Here is a 21,386-nt window from a genome sequence, read left to right as displayed (position 1 = left end):
GCAGAAGACCCCTGCTTCAGCGAAGACTGAGCCACTGATTGAGCCACCTCTGCTGAAGAAGGGATATCCATAAAACCTGGCCTGTTGGTGGCCCATGAGGACTAAGTTTGAGACCCCTGCTCTACGCAGGCCTGTCTTCTCTGTGCCACCCGTGTCATTACAGCACTCTCACGCCTACTACCCTTCTCACGTGCTGCACCCCCACCTCCCTGGGGTCACCCTCTCAATGTCCGCCCCAACCCTTTCCTCTCTAACTTTAACCCCTTTTGGGTGCCCCAAGAAGTAGTCACTCCATCATGGGGTCCGGTATCCCAGGGCCCCCATAACACAGTGGCAACCTCATGGTGAGTGTGTGTTGCAGGTTAGATGACATCCCGCGTTCCCATGGAAGAGCAGGACGCGATCTGCAGCGAAGGGAAACGTTTCCGGGTTAAGGTGTCGCCGCGGTGACGCGGGACCGCTTTCAAGAGCGGTCACATGACCACGCTGTGCCGGAGGGGCTGCGGCACGGTGGCCCCTCGGGCACTCAAGTGAACTACAGTATGTTCTTATACACGCTCTAAGCAATGTGCTCAGTTACGCCTAATACTTCTGTTACTCACACCTCGTGCCAGTTAGATTGCAAGCTCTCCGGGCAGGGATGCCTCTCTGCAATATACACATATAGCACTTTGATTGCAAGCTCTGTGGGACAGGGTTTTGATGTACGCTGCATTCACTGTATTATATACTCCCCTATAGAACAATATACAGTACATATACCTTCCTCTCTATAACCACGCCCCTCTCAGTTTTACTCCGCCCACTCCTTGCCATCCTCTTTGTATGACCACGCCCCTTGCTCTTCTTGGGCCACGCGCTTTTTTTTAGCAGAACGTCTCGAGACAGGCTGTTGGGGGGGGGCATGGATGACACTTCACCTTAACCCCGCCCCCCAGTTTGTGCTTAGCTGCAGGGTGGGGCGGGGTTAATGCGCGCGCTCAGCCGCGAGCCCCCCCTTCACATTCAGGTGACCGGCGCGAGGAGACACGTCGTTGGTAACGGGAGGAGGCAGGGTTCAGTGTCTGTGCGCGAGCTCAGCTGCGGGAGGAGGCGGGGTTCAGTGTCTGCGCGCGAGCTCAGCTGCGGGAGGAGGCGGGGTTCAGTGTCTGTGCGCGAGCTCCGCCGCGAGCCCCCTTCACATTCAGGTGACCGGCGCGAGGAGACGCATCGTTGGAGACAGGAGGAGGGAGGACAGATCGGGACCCGCCGCCATGCAGAGTCCTCCGAGCTGCTGAAAGGAGGCAGCGCAGAGACATCTCACAAGCCCCCTCCCTACCTGGTGTATCGGGGGAGGATGAGCGGTGTCAGCTCCCCGGCGGGGCCCGGCCCGGCCCCGTGCCGCTTTGCCCATTACTTCGTGGTCTGCGGGACGGACGCGGACAGCGGGCTGGAGCCTGACGAGCTGGCGGGTAAAGGAGGGGAGGGGGGGGGGGGGGGCAGAGAGGATGGTGTGCATAGGGGTGCCCGGCTGTGGAGGTGGGCAGGGGTGCCCGGTAGGGTTAATGCTCGAGTCCCATTAGGGTGCAAGGCTGGGGGATGCATTCGGGTAACTAATTATATAGGGGTACTTGGGTAATGTATTGGGGAGCCAGGATGGACGAGGCATGTTGGCTGTTTTGGGGGGGGGGGCAGAATTGATGGCAGTGTAGGGTGCCAGGCCGATGAGTTGAGCATGCTTTAGGTTGGCAAGCCAGAGGGTGCCAGGTTTAAGGGATCAGGTGTTAGGGTGCGAGGCTGGTTTGGGGTAGTAGAGGGATGGAAGCTTTTATATAGGGGGAAACATTTACTGTGGTGCATAGTCTGGGCATGAGACTGATTAGGAGATGAGGTCTGAGAGAAGATGCTCCATCAAATGGTTAGTGAAGTCCATTGCATTGCCAATCCGCAGATCTGACACTTCTAACTTCAGATGTAAACATTAGGATAGGCGGGTGGCCCATAGGCTCAATGCAATAAGCCCTTCAGTGTCCAATACAACAATACAAATGCTGATATACTTAATAGTCACAAATTCCAGATGCTGCACCAAAGAGAGAGGACTTGGCGGAATGTCAGCTGCAGATGCGGTGTCTCCTGCATCCCCATCCCCCAAATGTGCTGCTTGTATTGTGTTTGTGCTACTGCAGGCAGCACAGCTCCAGTAACAAAGAACTGTTGAATGAAACCTTGCCATGGTCATTTCCTATTAAACACCAAGATAACCCCTTCACTGCTGGGGAGACCAGCAGACCAATGTATTGTAACCTGCCTCTGACATAAGGGGAGATTCTCTTTTTTTCACCGTGTTTGTTTTAGAGCAGTTGTTTTGATGTAGGATATTGCACTTACTTTGGGACAGATGAAACCTTTCGCATTAACTTACGAATGTTCCCGTAACATCCGCCGCACTAAGTTTGAATGAGAACTTATCAAAGGTTATTTTTAATATTCAGCTGGTACCCAAATCTAGATCAAAAACTTTTTGTGTTTTGTTATTTTATCATTAGTGTCTCTTGGCACCCACATGATACTGGATTGGCATGTGCATACTAATTATTACACAAACCTGCTAATTGCTGTTGATAACCTAAGGTGGAGGCAGTTACAGACAGTCCTCGGTTATCCAACGGAATCCGTTCTGGAAGTAGCGTTGGATAGTGAAACCGCTGTAAAGTGAGTCCCATGTTAATCAGTGGCGGTGAACGTTGGATAACACATTCCGGTGTTGAAAAATGGCCCATAGGGTTGCATTGTAAAGCGTTGGATATGCCATTCGTTGTAAAGTGAAATGTTGGATAGCGAGGACTACCTGTACTCACTGCAGGAGTGAGGCTCATGCTGGCCAGTATTTGTTTACATGAGTATAGAAAATGAATCTGCATGCTATAGAATATTTGTAATGGATTCCTAGGGCTGCTTGTTTAAGGGGGGGGGAGGGGCAAAATAACTTCTTTAGAAATATTTTTGTAGTGTGCATTTTTGTTTTTTTTGAATATAGCAAATCAATAAAGGGGCATTTTCATAGATAATTTCTAGGATGTAATACCTCCGGGCTCAGTCCAACCCAGGTTACGTTAGGTAAAAAAACATCGAAAACCCTTCAGTTGACTGAGGCCAGTAAAGCCAAAATACCAAAGTGTACATTCACATCTGTCACGGGTTCCCCAAGCTTTTTCAGTTATTCATGCATGGCGTTTAATGTGGAAATATCAAGACTTTGGGCTTTTGGTGTGCAAATTAACCAGCTAAGGCCCCTATTTAACGTGCTGTGAAGCAATCTTCCAATTGTTTGAAATTAATTTCCAAAGAAATACTAAGTGTGCTTTACAGCATAATAAATCGGAGCCCAAGTATCCTTTTAAAGCATATTCTCTCCCCTCAAACCTCTTTCTGTACAGGTTGGGCAGCATTGTTCCCCAGAGCTGAACCTGCCATTTTCAGCATGTGATCCTGTATCTGAGATACTGTCCAGTGCACTTAATGGCATTACTTCATGTTATGGGAGGTGGGCTGGTGTATAATTGGCCATCCAGTAGGAAGCTGCAACATATGGCATGGCCCACAGTATGGCAGCAGTTTTTATTCTCCTGGAGGGAGATATAAAGATGGTATCTTCACTGGTATCTCAGGAGCCAGTGGGTGCTTGAGCTGAAATGAGTTTCAGCTTGAGAACCCCTAGTTCATATCCATAAAGGAAAAAAATAGGGGGGTTCACATCTGTTTTACTAAGATTTCTATAAATCTTTAGCAAACATCTTCTGTATTGCACCAGAAGCCAAAGCGGTGATACTTATTCATTTTTTTCATTGGCTTGCAAGAGCTTTGTCACTGCTTCTGTATTGTGGCTCTGGGAGCAGGGTACATAACAGGCACACTCTTTGTGGGGGGGGGGGGGGAGGGGAAGGTTTAAATACGTGGTGTTCAAGCATTTCCGTGAGTACAGAATTAAATTATATCAGATGTGTTTATACCAGACAAAGAACGTAATGCTCTTTTCAAGCTCCTAATGAAATTGCAGTGCGCTTACTTAATAAACTGTTTTGTGTTTTCTTATCACATTCAAATTATTGTCTCTTATATTGACCACGGGGAAATATTTCTGTACAAACATATTGATGACTAGACGTTTGCACGCATTTTCGTCGTGAGTAACCAATGCTCAAGACTGCTTGGAAGCTGAAATCTCCCTTACAGAAAATATAATGTCCACACGCTTTTCATTTTAGAGAACTATTTGAAATAAATTAACATTTTCACCGAATCTCAAATATAACTGCAATTTTTATCGCTAATGCACCTTTATTTATTTTAGGAAAGGAAACTGAACCATTATGAAGAGCATGTATTGTATTTTCCATGAAATATATACTTTTAGACTTTCGTTATTTGGTCATAAAATAAGCTGTTAAATACATTTTTTTTAAGCATGAAACGGACGTTATAAATTGTGCTCTTTTGTTGTTGATGTATGTAATTCTCATTCATACTATTAGATGGCACTGGGACTTAAATTTGTTCCATTTATGTGAACGTGGGAGGAAATCCCCAAGGTTTGTAATGAATGCTACTTCAATAAGGGAAAAGGTAGTAAGTCGGTGGGTAAATCATTTATTACAAATGCTGCAGTGCCTTTGAGAGTGTAAGGTCCTAGAAAATACTGAAACTTAAATGTTTTCATTTTCTGACGTGTCTGCCCCCAAGTGTTTTATTTTTAACCCACCCACCCCACTGTAACTTCCATATGTAATGCTACAGTTTATTGGCACGATTGTCAAACTTTGAACAAATGGATCTTCTGTATATAAATATGCCATTTCAAGTTAAAACCTATCTATATCCCAAAATGTTAGCTGGTCTGGCGACCTTAGTTATTTCTGTTTAGTGTTTGGTTTTTAAAGCAAGATTTCCCTATTGTGTAATATGTCTATACTATTGTTTTTTTGTTTTCACCTTGGCTTAATGTTTAAGTATTTCATCGTCGTCATGCATGGATTTGCTTTTGGTTTGTGAATAATCCGGCAAATACACACGTAGTTAGCACTGTGTGGGGGTTCAAAGATCAAGGAAAGTACCTTTGTACTTTACTTTCGTGATGGGGCAATAAGTCAAGTGCTTATGTGGTTGAAAAGTTTGCTGATCTGTTTGTTTTGAGACCGACAAAAACACAAGGGAAGATTTATCTTGTTTTTCAAGTTATTTACATGTATGGTGGCTACAAATTGATATGTCAGTGTTTTCATTACATCTTGATTAGTCAGGAGAAAATCTGTAACACAGTATAGTTAAGTGGTTAAAAAAACAGCAGACTGAAAAACATACACGTCGGAAACGTACAGGGCTATATCTACCCAAGAAGATAGATGGACGACAGTGGGCAATGTGAGATTATACTTTAGAAATTGTTTTGTATTGTTGCCATCGGTGTTGTCCAATTATTACATGTATTGCTGTGTACTTGTTACGGATGGGGTCGCTAATGATTCTCTTGAATTGAAATTGTTTTTGATTTAAACTTTCTTCTGCATAGTTATTTTCATTTTTGGATGGGAGGAGCCGTCGACAGATTTCCCAGGAATAGTTTTTACATTCTCCCCTCCCTCCTCTTTCTCTCCCCCCCCCCCCATTTCACACCACCTTGCAAGCCCCCTCTTCCCATGTATTTCTCTCCTCTTACCCCCTCGCCCTCTTACACTCCTCTCTACCCCCTCCTTCAATCCCCACTCCTCTAACTCATTCTCTTCTCACACACCCACACACAGAATCCCCCTTCAATGATTATCCCCCAAATACACACAACCCCCCCCCCCAAAACCCAAATACATACAAAACATACCCCACCCCAAAATACATACACAACACATTCTTATAGTGCCTCGGCTCTCCCCTGCTGCTGTGAGCCTCCTGCCGGGCCTCTCTCTCCCACACTGGCGTCAGAGAGGCCTTGCGCGGGAGGGAGGCCGGCAGCTTGGGATAGCTGAGCCTCCCGTAGCAACCAGAGTACCGGCAGGCAGACAAAAGTTGGGCCTAACCTCTGGCAGTGCCCAACTTTGAGAACCAACCGGGTCCCCCACAGCCACCGGGCCCTAGAAAGTTCTCCCGGCTCTCTCGCCCCCCGTCGGCGGTCCTGTGGATGTCTCTCGTGCATCACCTCTCTAGTTGAGATTAGTCAAACAGATAAAGCGTTAATCCCTCTATCTTGAGATGAATGGATATATATCTATATCCAGTGTTCGACAAACCTATACATTTGCACGCCCCGGGCGAGTGGATTTAACATCGTGGCGAGCTCCTATTGGCCCAAGCAGCACACGTGTGGTACTAGGTGGCGAGTAGATTTTTTGGTGATTTGTCGACCACTATCTATATCTAATAACTTTGAAAATCGAAATTGATCCATCAATATAGAGCAAATTGTCTCAATTTACCCAATTGTAATTGGATAATATTTATGCACTATTGAAGACTGATTTGCAGATAGGAGCAAGAGTTTGTATATTTGTATTTTATACTGCTGTGACAGGGATGACTTGGTGGAGGAGGACAGACGCGGTTAAGCATCTTCATTTTATATTCACAAGTGAATGACATCACTTGCGGCTTATTCGTTATCTTTCTTGATACATAAACTAATTTTCAGAAATCAGACTTCATGATTTTCTATAAGGTTTTGTACAGTAGGGTACAAATGGTAATTGAAGGGCCACTTCCCATAGTTAAAAACGGAGCACTTCCTTTAGAATCAGGACAATACTAATGTCCTTTTCTAATTGCGTATTGAGGGCAACATTTACTGTGTTATTTAAAATTGAAGGTGCATATTTTGCTAATACACCGTACATATACATACAAGTTAATTGGAAATAAGCCGTATTGGAATTGAATTATTTTCTCAAAAATTAGCAGTCTCATATTTTAAATATTTTATTTATTTTTTGGAAATGTGGTTAATTATTTCTTCAAAAGTTTGACAGTATGATAAATTATTGGGGAATCTTTCGGGCCACATGTAACCTTACACAACAATAAATATTCCCAATGCTCTCAGGATAACCACACAATATAGCATATTATCTATAGTGACAATGCAGGAATAATGGATGAATATTCAAGAAACCACCAACCCCAAATTCTGTAAATAGAAGCAAACATAAAGCTTTGGAGTGTTACTGTCCGTTTTTAACCATGTTAAATAAACATAATTTTTTTTCCTCTGTTAGATTATCCTGTGCATAATTTTGTTTTCAGTGTGCAATTTTTATTCTGTGTACGGTGTGCTGAGTATCAGATGTAACATAAACTGAAATCCATGCTGTAATGAGCTCTTTGGCAAGACTTTTTACTCCTATTCTTTTTTTACATGTGGTCAGATGTCATGCCAACAAATTCTTGCAACATGATACTTTGTCAAATTGACTAACCATGATTGCTGGAAAGAGAGAGGTTTGTCATATTCTCAGTTAAAGCTGCAGACCAAGCAATGTCTTACGTGTTTTTTTTGTTTTTTAAATCAGTACTGTACTATGAAAACATATTTAGCTTTTTTTAAACTGACGTTTTTAAAATATAATGCAATGAGCGTTTTTGTTTCTATAGCAACCATTTACAAAGTCACATCCCCTTCCGAAACCGACTCTGGCACACCACTTTTTTTGAGCCCTGACCTCTCTATAGCTGTGAACCAATTGTATCTAGTGACTGCCTGGTCACATGATCTTCCCCACTGAACTTTGCATCTTTGGTCCTCTTCTGTTGCATTGACAGCCATTTAGTGAACCCCTGAGCCGAATCTTCATCGATCGGTCACAGGAGAACGGATCAATCTGCAACTTGGCTAATTACTTATTGTGTGGATTGTATTGATGCACATATTAAAGTGGGGAGGGGGGAACAAACTGCAGCTTGGACTGCTTCTTTGAACAGCAGAAAAACATTTGCAGGCATGGGAATAATAGTTTCTGATATGGCCATTTAACATTTTAATAATTTCTCATATTAACGCCTTTCTATGAGCTTTCAAGAGGTTGATTTTGTTTTATTGATTTTGCACAATTTTAACTAACATGTATAAAACTTAATATCATATTTTATTTCGTTTATCTTGTGTTTGAGTGAATCGTGTGTGCAACATAGCTTTTTAGATCACAAACAAAGAACATTGTGCTTTGTCAGATTGGTGACTCAAACCTGTTTGGCTATTTGCCTTTTATAAAACGAGGTCCAAGAAGCTTGGAAGAAATTAGATTGTTGTCTTGCCGAACTCAGAGATGTCAGTTCAGCATTTAATTTGACTAACGTTGGATATGGCAAAGAAGCTCTATTTAAGTACGTTTATACATTTCCATAATTATATTAAAACTGTACGTATTGGAAAACATTCTTTTGAGTTTATTCTTTCTGTTCAATAGCATCAAAGGGGTTTATATTATATAGCAGAATGTTTGTGTTATTCATTTATTCACAAAACCCAGAAACTGTTGAATTCTTAGTAGTTCATGACAATTCAGCAATGTTTCAATGTCTGCAATAAAATAGTTCAACAACTTGCTATTAAGTTCTTAATAGAATGTTTTAATTATAATTATTGAAATGTTTTTGAATTCTAATGTCATGACTTAAGCAGTTTCTATTTGAAGGTTTAGTAAAGAGTTTTATATTATTATATATATATATTTTTTTTACTACAGTTTAATAGAAGTTACTTGAGTGCTTCCATAATCCTGCACAACTGTGCATTGTTCTCTTTAGGCAGCAGTCATTGCCAAACAAACCCTGCTAAATACGGGTTTTACTTTATAGACAGTACCAAGCTGATTTAATTGATTGCTATGACCACACAATGAATAATTGTAATGGCTAAAAGATGGCTGCATTCAAAATCCGCCGTGGAAACTAATAATTGCACAAAACTGGAGGCTGCTCTTCCACCTACAGTTTACCAGTCTTCTGGTTTATTTATATTAACAAATGAAAATCTGGTCCTTGGGTTCAAATTTCATACCAGATTTCAAATGTGACCAGATGTGTATATGTTGATATTTTGTGGCTTGGCTCGCTTATTGGCTAAAGTCACAGCATCATTTGTGAAGCCACACTTTGACCACTATGCAATATATTATTCTACACCTCTATTCCCCCTTCTAAATGTATCCCTTTTGGGATTACCAGGGCCTTAAAGGGTTAACTGTTGGTGCCCACACAGATTAATGCCCCTTGTCTATTGCATGATGCTTGGTTGACTCGGCAAAAGTTAAGCCCCGTCCCCTTTCTGCCTGGACTGTGACATCAGACCGGGTTATAAATATTAAGGGTAAGCTTCTGGAATTCAGATCCCAGGAGGAGTTGACGATGAGGGCTCTCATTGTGAATAGTTATGTAAGCCTCTATGTATAGGCTAGGATCAGAACCCCCTTTATTGTTTTCAGTTGGGGAAAGTACCTTGTTTCATATAGCATCTCACCAAGATGGTCTTGTAGTACTCCAAAGATATGCAGAGATACAGACTATGCCCAGAGGAAGTTCCCCAAGCAGCAGCCACTAAACATAGTTGGACCAGCCTCACCGGAGGGTCCTTTGCTGGCTTTCACTCAGGCCATGTAGTGGCTGCTGCCCTGAAATGAGAATGATGAGCAAAGATGTAGTAGCAGGCCTGTCGGGTGCCCCGTGGATATGGAGCATTACCTGTACTGCAGGGAAAAGGGACTCTTGTTAACATACTAATCATAAAGCCTTCACACCTTCTTAGGGCTGTTAAATACTGTGTGTGCGTGTGTGATTTATTATTTTTATTTTTTTTTAAAAAACACATTGGTAAAAATAAAATATTTATTAACATTGTGCAGACACACACATACATAAACACACACACGTTTCCGCGCTGGTAGCAGCGCAAAATCATTGTATTCCCCGCTGTCGGCCGGATGTACGCTCGCTGCCGTGCGCGCGGGGCCCTTGTATAGAAGGGCTGACTAACCTCAGCCAATTATAAGTGATGCACGCGGCCCCTATATAATAAGCCTTTAGTGGGCCAACATTGGGGCAGATGAGGAAGCCATACAAATCCCATAGGTAAAGGACACGTGGATATACAAGATTCAATATGTATACTAAATGTGAGACACTGTATAAAAGACAATAAAGCTGCTGTTCGAATAAAGCTCCTTTTGCCCTTCCTGCACCCTGAAGTAGGTAATGCATCCTGAGCAGTACTGACACTGATGTAAGCTCCCTTAAAGCTGGTCAGGGAGGGTTACATAAAATTGACACAAAATACACTTTTGCTGAATTCATGTTTTTTGTTAATCTGAGAACAAATATTACAGTTTATGAAGTAACTCCAAATATTGTTGAATGGACTGTTTTGTTTTGTTAAGGCACCTTGTTGTAACATAAGGGTGCTCCACAGTTGGTTTTGGTTTTCAAACCATTGCCAAATATTGTAACTTTTAAACTGAATTGATATGGCGTCTTTTATAAATTGTCTGAACTTTTATTTTTTCTGGGAATCTAATTTTTAGAAAACAATGGTGCAATAGTTATACTGTACAGTGGCTTACCAGTTTACACTTTTAATATGCATGATATTTTATCAGATTTTTCATGTAAAAAGGCCCACAGCTTTTTTTTTTTTTAACCATTAAATACAGTTAAGAAGTCAATGTGCAATGAAAAAACTAAAGGTATAATCCTACCGTACCGTATTGAAGAGTTTATTATTTTTTTTTTTTTTACAGGAACCAAATTATTCCCCCCAAAAAAAGAAAAGAAAAAATCTGCTTCCACCAGCTGTTATTTATTGAATTTCAAAGGGCGAGATTTATTTATTTATTTATTGTGTGAATTGTAGAAGGGTGCTGTCCATCTTGCTAGTTTTTTAAAGTAGTTTGTTTGACTCCTTTTTGTCTTCCTTGGCATCGCTGCTAAAGAAGTATAATGAATTTGCGTGGGTCAGCGCTCCACAATGAGACAGCTGACTTTGTTGGTCAGTAGAACCTAGATTTCTGCTTTCCAGACAAAGGCTTGATAGGCCTTGCAAGTTACCATCTGTTCCTAGAAGCCAATGTGTAGACTGAGTTTGCATACAACAAAAGCTTTTATGTCAAACTTATTTGTGAGAGCATCTCTTGCTTAAGGATAGGCGTCTGTTTGCTTATTCAACCAGTTTTTTTGCACAGTTGTGATATATTTTCATCTGTATACAATAAAACGGTCACCTACTGTATTTACAAGGGATGCCACAGGATCACCTTGCTATATACAAGCATTGTAAAAGGCAATATGCTTTTACATTCTGTTCGCCTGTTTAATTGTTGGTAGTCTTGGCTCTGACAATTAACAACATAAACTAAACATTGCAGCATCATTGCCGCTTCGTTTCACAACTCCGTTATGATGCAGTGTGTTGTATATTCTGTATTGGTTGTTGCTGTTCAGTTGCACTTCATTTAAAAAAAACTTTACCAACATTAGGAACTGAACATTTCAGAAATGGTGGATAAAAACTTGATGTGCGTTCACTTTTCTATCTTCAATATACTGAACAGAGCACTGCTTCATGAACTTGATGTATATCATACATTTGTATTATCATGGTTGTAAAAAAATATATATCAATCCATCCTAGAGAAATCACTTTTTTGGCTACAGGAATTTGTTCTCACAAAAAAATCATTCTTCATTTTACTTTCCTTCTAAACTACATTTACTATGCTTATTGTTGGCATTTTTAAATACCAAAGCCCCACCATATTCAGAACAAAATCGAGCCTTGTGTCTTTCTAAAAGTGAAACAATGGCTTTTGTCGGGCACTTCTCCACTTGCCTTTGCACTTAAAGCTGCAGTTGCCCCCAATACTTTTGAAAGTGGTCTCCATATGATGCCTTTTTGAAGCCGACTAACCAACCCTATTTATATATTTTAGTTATTAGATATTTTATTAGATTTTTCATGTAAAAAGGACCACAGTCTGGAGTACTGTAGACATGGCAACTCTGGCTCATGTTCTCTACTCCACTGAGCAGCACAGGACTGTGGGTTTTTTGTTGTTGTTTTTTTTAATGCACAACACTTCTTATCATAAAGACTCTTAAATGTATGTATATATATATATATATATATATATGTATATATATGTATGTATGTATGTATATGTATATAAATATATTAGTTTACTAATTTCACGGACACTCATTTAGGTTTTTGGCTATTTTTTAGTCATTAAATACAGTTTAGAAATCGGTGTGCAAAGAAAAAACTAAAGTTATAATCCTACCGTACCGAGTTTATTTTTTTTTTTTATATATAAACATGCTGGGTGACTGCTCATTTAAAAGCAGGACACTCTATTCCAAGCTCTGGAAGTTATTTGAGGTCTTCTTTTGTTGTATACATAGCATCCCAGTCCTTGCATGTTTAGTTAACCGTGCACAATATTGAACTTAAAGGTGTAGTTCCACCTACCCTTTATTTTAATTTTGTTTAGTATAGGCGGGGAGCGGGGTCTCCGGATCTCAACGTTGGTAATTTGAGCTATGGGGACCACCATGTTCCTGAGAAACTTGCCTCCGAAAGTGCCCCCGGTACCATCCCCTGTTGGGGAAGTAAAATGGAGTTTTAAATCTCCTGTGGAGCACTGGCCAATGTTTGTCCGACTTTTGTAAAACAGAATAAAGTTCTTGGTTGTAAAGGAAAGAGGGGAGGTGATGGCATTGATTATGTTCTAGTAAATGGTTTTGAATAAATAACCTAATTAGCCTACGTGGGAAGTACAGTGCATTGTGTGGCCACATGCCTGGAGGGACTGGGATAATTGACAAATTACTACACTGTAGGTTTTTATTTATTTTTAAACCCCTAAATATTTTGACCATCCACATTTTATTCTGTTTGGCTTCTTGGGGGCGGGGGGCTTTGGGGGGGGGGAGGGGGGGAAGAGAAAGGGTTTACATTAAACAATTTGTATATTCTGGTTTAAAGGTTTTTTTAAAGATGTTTGACTTTAACTGTTGGTGATTTGGGGGTTTTCTAAGGCTTTCCTATTAAAGATTATTGGTAGATAAAGCGGAGTTTAGCATATACAATGGCATTGTTTCCATTTGAGAGAAATGGATAGCCTTCGCTTGAGTTGCAAGAAATTGTAAATAAACCATTTTGGTGTAAGCATAGAAAACTCCTTCGTTCTTCCCTGGTTCTATTTGAGTTCTTGTTGGTGTTGCCAGTATTTGCCCAAAGAAACTCCTGTTTACTTCCGCATAACTTGTATTTAAAAATTGGATATGTTCTTTTAGATTTTCTGTAATCAATCCCCAATACCTTCATTTTTTGCATTGATCCCAATCAGTTGGATTATACTTGAATATGATCTATCATAGGTACACTAATCGCTGGTAACATTCCAGAAAATAGACATTTGTAAAACAAGCACTCGCTATTTAATTTTATAAAGGAGGACGAAAATGTGAACCCTTTGTATAACTAAATAATTGGGTTGCTATTTGTTCCCAACTAATAAAATGAGTGTGCCTTTGCTACATTCTATGTAAATAGACCTGTCCATACTTGAAGCAAAAAATCAATAGGATGCGTACTATCAGGAAGTAAATTAAAAAAGATGCTACCTTGGGCAACATTTTAAGTTTATTACAGATCACTGCTGCAGTAGTGCTTCCTTACGTCGGTATGGCCCTAACTAGCATCTAAGAAAAGATGTATGCATTGTATATTGTCTCACTTTTTGAGATGCAGTACATTAGGTTTGAAAGTCAAGGAAGCGTCTTAATTATGAAGGAGAAATTGGCTGTTTCCACTGCCTTCCTTTTAGATTAAACTCATTGGGGCAGGGGCCTCCTTACTACGGTTCAAGATTGTATGACGAGTTCATATATATTAAAGACAATGTTGTTGTACTGTGCTATGCCATATGTTGGCACCTTACAAATAAAAGATTTATAAAAGAAAAGTGGGGTTTCAAAGCCAGTGTATATTGCTTACGGGGGGGGGGGGGGGGGGCGGCGCGTCAGGGCACCTTTAAACTGTTACATAAGTGTGAGCAATGCCCAATTCCTGCAATAGACTGGCACAGCAGGGTGTGCCAGGGAACTGCAGGAGTAAACGGCTAATTGCCACCATATCCCTTTGCTGCTCTCTGGAAACATATGCACCGAGGTTACTGTTTAACAAACATTTCCATCATTGTTCTAGCAGAGGGGAAAGGGATTGTGTCTATTTAGGCGTTCACTTAAAATCCTACAATATCAGCTCTTTGTCTTGGTAAAGGGGAAATAAGGCCAAGGAGAGGGTGGCTGCTGCTACAAAAGTCAACATTTTACAACATTTTTTTTTTTTTTTTTACTATGAATCCACAAGCAATATTAACTAATTTTATTTGAAACCATGTAATTGTGTGAATATGCAGTATGGCTTATGAGCTGAATGAGTAGTATCCGCGCGTCGCAAGCTGTTGGACTTGCATATCACATGATATGGACATAATTTAAAATGTTAGTCTTTAATTGATTGTAAAACATCACAGTGGAGATGGTTGAAATCCTTTTGATGTGTTTGTGTGGTTACTTTCATGTTTGATATAAACTTGTATTGTTGCTTTTGCTATTTATTTTTTTCTTTGGTCAGCTGTGAAAATGCCTAAGGCTAAGTCCCCGCTAGCGCTGAGCGGGCGGCGCTTGCGGAGGGGACTTACATATATAAATATATGTAATATATTTATATATGCAAGTCCCCGCTCGCGCGCGGGCTCACACGCTCAGCTGCGATCGGCGCTTAGGTAAACAAAAAATATATACTTACCCGCGCGCTCAACTACCCGCAATGCTCCCCCCCCCTGTGCGCACGCGCATACAAACAGGACACCCGGCACTCATGCTTGGAGCGCTCTCCAAGCATGAGCGCGCTCAGCGCCAGCGGGGACTTGGCCTAATGTGTCAGTTTTTGGATTTTGCTCATTGCAAAGCTTCCCACTGCATCTACTAATCTGTGACATGTAGGTGTTATCAGCATTTTGTTTTTTAACGAAGAACAAATGACAACTAATAGTTACTCTAGTAAGTTACTTAATATATTTTCAGATTTCTCATTAACATTGGCAGCAACACTGTGGATTGTGCGCTCCCATTTGAGATTTCTTTGCAGCAGCTGCTTAGCTTGCTTATTGGTATGTCCTATGTCTGCAAGTCTACATGTGTGAGCTTGCCAGCAAGTTGTATTTTGTTTGCTTCTCACAATACTACATTAACAAACACAGACCTAGATCAAGTGCTGATGCATGCAAGCCAAGCAATGTAACCTAACCCTGGGGAGCGCAAACTTTGGCAGCTGCGCCCCCCTGTCTTCCCTTCCCCGGCTCACGTGACCCGTGGTGTCATTTGACGCGTCACGTCACATGGCCCCAAATGACGCCGCGTTGCCATGGCGATGTGTCACACCGCCGCCTGAATCCCGGTAAGTGGACTGTTGCAGGGGCCTCACACGATCCCCCCCCCCGGCATTTAATTAATGCTTTGGGGAAGAGTGCGGGGCCTCTGCAACTGCCTGTGCCCCCCCCCCCCCCTGAAAAATCTCCTGCCCCTCCCGTCTGGGGGCGCGCCCCTCTGTTTGCGCACCCCTGACCTAACCTATAGTTGTGAAAACTTTCGAAACAATGGTGTTAACCAATCTGTTTGTGCTTTTGGTCTGTTTATTAGGTCACTTAAAACTTGCTTAAATGTTAGAAATATTTGCTTATCGTAGAGATGTATTTTTCTTAAAAATCATTAGCTTGTTTTTTCCAGTAGACTGGTTTGTATAGATAATTAGGCCACTTAAAATAGAGTTGAGGTGTGTTATTGTTATACGTAAGATCGACGTCTCTGACTACAAGCAATGTAGAGAAGACTTTTCTACACTCCAAAGTATAATTTAATCCAGAGTGGATATGTAAGTATTTTTATTTATATAGAGCCCAGTGTACTTGTCTCTTTAACAAAAATGACAATGCAGTACAGGGAATTATACTACAATAAATGCAACAAACAAAATCAGACAATAGGATAGGAATCCCCTTCCCTGGAGAGCTTACAGTTGTGGTGACGGAATAAGTGCAGTAGATGTATGTATGTATGTATGTATGTATGTATGTCTTTATTTGTATAGCGCCATAAAATGTACATAGCGCTTCACAGTAGTAATACATGTCATATAAATAACAAATATAAATAACAGATCATGGGAATAAGTGCTTCAGACATACTGTAAAAGTAACATTAAGGAAGGAATCCCTGCTCCGAGGAGCTTACAATCTAATTGGTAGGTAGGGAGAACGTACAGAGACAGTAGGAGGGAATACTAGTAAGTGCGTCTGCAGGGGGCCAAGCTTTGTGTCATGTGTCCATGATTATCCAGTGCTACTCATATGCTTCTTTAAGCAGATGTGTCTTAAGGTGGGTCTTAAAGGTGGATAGCGAGGGGGCTAGTCGGGTATTGAGGGGAAGGGCATTCCAGAGGTGTGGGGCAGAAAGTGAGAAAGGTTTAAGGCGGGAGAGAGCTTTAGATACAAAGGGGGTAGTAAGAAGACTTCCTTGAGAAGAACGCAAGAGTCGTGATGGTGCATAGCGAGAAATTAGGGCTGAGATGTAATGAGGGGCAGAAGAATGTAAAGCTTTAAAAGTGAGCAGTAGAATTGAGTGTGAGATACGCGATTTAATCGGAAGCCAGGAGAGGGATTTCAGCAGGGGAGACGCTGAGACAGATTTAGGAAAGAGTAGAGTGATTCTTGCAGCAGTGTTTAGGATAGATTGTAGGGGAGACAGGTGAGAGGTAGGAAGGCCGGACAGCAGGAGGTTGCAGTAATCGAGACGTGAGAGAATGAGGGCCTGAGTCAGAGTTTTAGCAGTTGAGTAACAGAGGAAAGGGCGTATCTTTGTGATATTGCGGAGGAAAAAGCGACAAGTTTTAGAAACGTTTTGAATATGAGAGGAGAATGAGAGAGAGGAATCAAGTGTGACCCCTAGGCAGCGTGCTTGGGCTACTGGGTGAATGATCGTATTTCCAATAGCAATGTGGAAGGATGTAGTAGGGCCAGGTTTGGGAGGTAGTATAAGGAGCTCTGTTTTTGCCATGTTAAGTTTCAGTCGGCGGATGGCCATCCAGGATGATATTCCAGAGAGGCATTCAGAAACTTTGGTCTGTATAGCAGGTGTAAGGTCAGGGGTTGAAAGGTAAATTTGTGTGTCGTCAGCATAGAGGTGATATTTAAACCCAAAAGATGTGATTAGGTCACCTAGAGAGAGTGTGTAGAGAGAAAAGAGAAGGGGTCCCAGGACAGAGCCCTGGGGTACCCCCACAGAGAGATCAATGGAGGAGGAGGTGTTAGCAAAAGAGACACTGAAGGTACGATGGGAGAGGTAAGAGGAGATCCAGGATAAAGCTTTGTTCCGAATACCAAGAGTATGGAGAATGTGAAGGAGAAGAGGGTGGTCCACGGTGTCGAATGCTGCAGAGAGGTCGAGTAATATGAGCAGAGTGTAATGACCTCTGTCTTTGGCAGCGTGGAGGTCGTCAGTTATTTTAGTGAGGGCTGTTTCAGTAGAGTGAGCAGTGCGGAAGCCAGATTGTAGAGGGTCTAGTACAGAATAGGTGTTGAGAAAGTGTTGCAATCGAGAGAATACAAGACGTTCAAGGAGTTTGGAGGCAAAAGGCAGGAGGGAGACAGGTCGATAGTTAGAAGGACAGGTAGTGTCAAGCTTGCTGTTTTTGAGTAATGGTATAACGGTTGCATGCTTGAAGGATGAAGGAAAGGTACCAGAGTAGAGGGAAGAGTTAAAGATCTGTGTGAGCATAGGGATTATAGAAGGAGCAAGAGGTTTTAGGAGATGGGAGGGAATGGGATCAAGAGGGCAAGTGGTAGAGGGAGAAGAGGAGATCAGCAGTGATACATCCTCCTCCGAGATAGCAGAAAAAGAGTCAAGAAAGACAGGAGGAGAGTTGGGAAGCATTGTGAGATGGGAGGAGGCAACAGATGGGATGTTCTGCCGTATGGACTCCACCTTTTTCTTAAAGTCAGCAAAGTCCTGAGGTGAGATGGAGGAAGAAGAGGAGGCAGCTGAGGGTGGTCTGAGTAGAGAGTCAAAGACAGAAAAGAGACGGCGTGGGTTAGACTTGTGTGTGTTGATTAGTGATGAAAAGTAGGTTTGTTTAGCCTGAAAGAGGGCAGAGTTGAAACAGGATAGCATAAATTTGTAGTGAATGAAGTCTGCGAGCATATGAGATTTCCTCCAGAGGCGTTCAGAGGAACGAGTGGAGGAACGCAGCATGCGTGTGTGGGAGTTTAGCCAGGGTCTGGGGTTAGAAGGGCGAGGACGGCAGAGAGAAAGTGGGGCATGAAGATCAAGAGAGGAAGATAAGGCAGAGTTGTAGTTCCTGACCAGGTTGTCAGGGTCTGAAGCAGAACTGAGAGAGGAGAGGGAGGAGCGTAAAGTGGAATCAAGAGCTGGTAGGTTAATAGAGCGCAGGTTTCTGCAAAAACGAGATGGAGATGGAGATGGAGAGAAGCGAGAGAGAGAAAATGAGATGAGGTGATGGTCGGAGAGAGGAAAATGGGAAATGGAGAAGTCGGAGAGAGAGAAGTAACAAGCCGGCTGAAGTAACAAGTAACAAGCCGGCTGAAGTAAGTAAACAGTTGCAGGGGCCTCACGCAATCCCCTGGCATTAATTTAAATGCCTGGGGGAAGATCGCGGGGCCTCTGCAACTGCCTGTGCCCCCCCAGCAAAATCTCCCGCCCCCCCTTGTTGTGGCGCCCCACAGTTTGCGCACCGCTGCAGTAGATGACAGTGCTTGGCTGCAATGGTTGGTAGGAGCGACTGGGGGTGTGGGACAGTAGTCATGAGTCCAGGCTATTGAAATTCTTAATTAAAGAGGTGTTTTTAAGGTTTGACTTAAAGGTGATGAGCAGGTGCTTGATGTATACAGAGTGAGGGAGTTAAACGGGTATGTGGCAGTGAGGGGAAAAAGGTTTAGAGCAAGAGTACAGTAGAGGTGAAAGGGGTGGAATGTATTTAGAGGTAGAGCGCAGGAGACGAGCGGCATGAGATCAAAGCTTATATTTAGGGAGGAGCAGATAAGTGGAGAACCTTGAAGGTAAAGAGGAGGTTTTTTTTTTTTAAGTGATCCAAAACTTGATGGGAAGCCATGAGAGGGATTTAAAGCTGCAGTTCAGTCAATATCCTGCATGTGTGTTTTTTTTAATAAATCAGTTCTGTAGTAAGAAAAAATACTTTTAGCATTTTCTGTTTTAAAAAAAACAACTTTGAAAGACCAATTTTCTTGTATTCTATTTTAACAGCCATTTGCTAAGGCACTGCCCCTTCATGTCCTGTCACAAGCCCTGGCACACCCCTTTGTCAGCCCTGCCCTCCCTCTAGCACTTGTCAGTGCAGGAATGCTCATGAATATTCATGAGCTTCCACTGACAGACAAGCAGAATATAAACAGAGCCCTTCACTAATTATGTCACCAAATTTCGACCTATCAATACATGGAGAACGAATTGACCTGCAGCTATACCGTTCTTTAAGTAAGTAGAGATTGCACACATGAAACTATTGAAGTAAAAAAATAAATAAAAAAAAAAAAAAAAGACTGAACTGCAGCTTTAAAGAGGAGATAAGCAGAGACTATTTTTGGGAGATACATTTTTTTTTTCTAGCATCAGACTTTTGGATGAATTGCAAAGGAGAAAGTTGAAGCAGGGAGACGTGTTAGCAGTTTGTTACAATAATCCAGACGGGAGAGGATAAGGGCATGCAATAATTTTATCAGTAGATTTACAGAGGAAAGGGCGGATATTGGCAAAGTTGCAGAGAGAAGCTTCAAATTTTAACCATGCTTTGAATGGTGAAGGAAGGGAGGAGTCAGATGTCACTCCAAGGCAACATGCATTGGTGACTGGGTAGATGGTAGTACCGGTTACGGTGATGGAAGGAGATATTAGGTCAGGTTTAGTGGGAAATATGAGGCACTCCGTTTTCGACACAGTACGTTTTATGGCTATGCTTATAGTGCCGGCGACGCGACGGTGACACCAGGCTGCGGTTGCTGGAAAAATCAAATTGAGATGACTTTTAGCGATCACGACCAAGCCATTGCGCCGTGCTTACTATAAGCGCACGCGACGGTGGCAATGCATTTGTTTTGACGCCGCGTCGCTGGCACTACTGCGCTTATAGTGACGGCTACAGATGACATAACACGTCTTTGTAGCCGTTGCGAAAGTTGTAATCTGTTTTGGAAGCGTCTCTGGCTACAAGGAGGGTGACGTCAGGCAAAGGAGAAGGTAGAGATCAGAGCAAGGGGGAAGGCTGAAACGGAGAGAAGTTGTTTCTGTTTATATGCTGAATTTACTTTAAATTACGGGAGAATTTACTATTTTAAAGTTGTTAATATAGTGTGTTTCACTTGACACACACAATCACACACACACACGCACACACCCCCACTCTCCCTGCACATGCGCGCACACGCACACACATCCGCCTCTCCCTGCGCTCACACACACTCGCATCACCCCTCTCCCTGCATCAGAAGTTATCTGATTGGTTTATAGGCTGTCACATGGTGAGACCGTCGCTGTAAAAATCAAATTCTACTAACTACAGAGATTTTGGTCGCTATGTCGCGCCTACTATAAGCGCATGCACGGATGCAATGCATTTGTTTTGATGCGGCGTCAGTCGCCGGCACTATAAGCACAGCCTGAGGCAGCAGCCACAAGGATATAGCCAGGAGGCAATTGAAGACATCTTAGGCTATCTCTTATTAATCTTTTATTACGGTTATTTGGTTTAATTGTTGCATAAATGTATGAGTCATTGGAAGAGGGGTGCGAGGGGGAAGAGTTTGGATTACCCAGAATTTCACTATATGATTCTAGTGTTACTTAACAAAAAAAGTTGAGAAACCGTTGTCGCAACATACCATAATTCATGAAGCAATGTATTATACACTCCCTTTGAGAGTGAAGGGATTTAAAACTAAAACAGACAATATATGCAATAATTTAAGAACAAGAGGGAGCCTTTTCAGTTTAGCAAATCGCGTTCCTTTGCCTATCCAAGATTTACTTGGACACAAGTGTATATCAATTTAATTTAGCAAATGTTTATTACAAGAGGGGGGGGGGGTAGTTTAAGGATGTTATATAAGCAAGTCTCTGGTGATCTAAAGTAGGTTTTACAGCGTATAGAATAATTTTCAGTATGATCTTAATATGGATGTGTTGTATCTTCCCTTACAAAAGATGGTAAAGTTTGACTATGTTACAGATGCACAAGTAATCATACTTGTCTGTTAAGTATTTACTATTTTAAAGGAATTAAG

The 21,386-nt window shown here is 42.0% G+C and overlaps 1 protein-coding gene across 8 annotated transcripts in view; it reads left to right on the top strand.

Moving 5' to 3' along the window:
- The first annotated feature begins 1,011 nt into the window (after nucleotides 1-1,011).
- DENND5B (DENN domain containing 5B) overlaps nucleotides 1,012-21,386 on the top strand; it is a 93,316-nt gene continuing 72,941 nt past the window's right edge. For 5 of the 8 annotated variants that reach the window (XM_075602680.1, XM_075602676.1, XM_075602678.1 and 2 more), the window contains exon 1: nucleotides 1,013-1,451. In XM_075602680.1, the coding sequence (XP_075458795.1) occupies nucleotides 1,337-1,451 (115 nt within the window). In that variant the 5' untranslated portion in view covers nucleotides 1,013-1,336. Of the gene's footprint in view, nucleotides 1,452-21,386 lie in introns of all 8 variants that reach the window. The other 3 variants (XM_075602679.1, XM_075602677.1, XM_075602675.1) reach the window with 2 other exon arrangements.

This window comes from Ascaphus truei, chromosome 5 (assembly GCF_040206685.1).
Source record: "Ascaphus truei isolate aAscTru1 chromosome 5, aAscTru1.hap1, whole genome shotgun sequence".
NCBI classification, from domain to species: Eukaryota; Metazoa; Chordata; class Amphibia; order Anura; family Ascaphidae; genus Ascaphus; species Ascaphus truei.
This window is presented reverse-complemented; position numbering and strand designations above follow the sequence as displayed.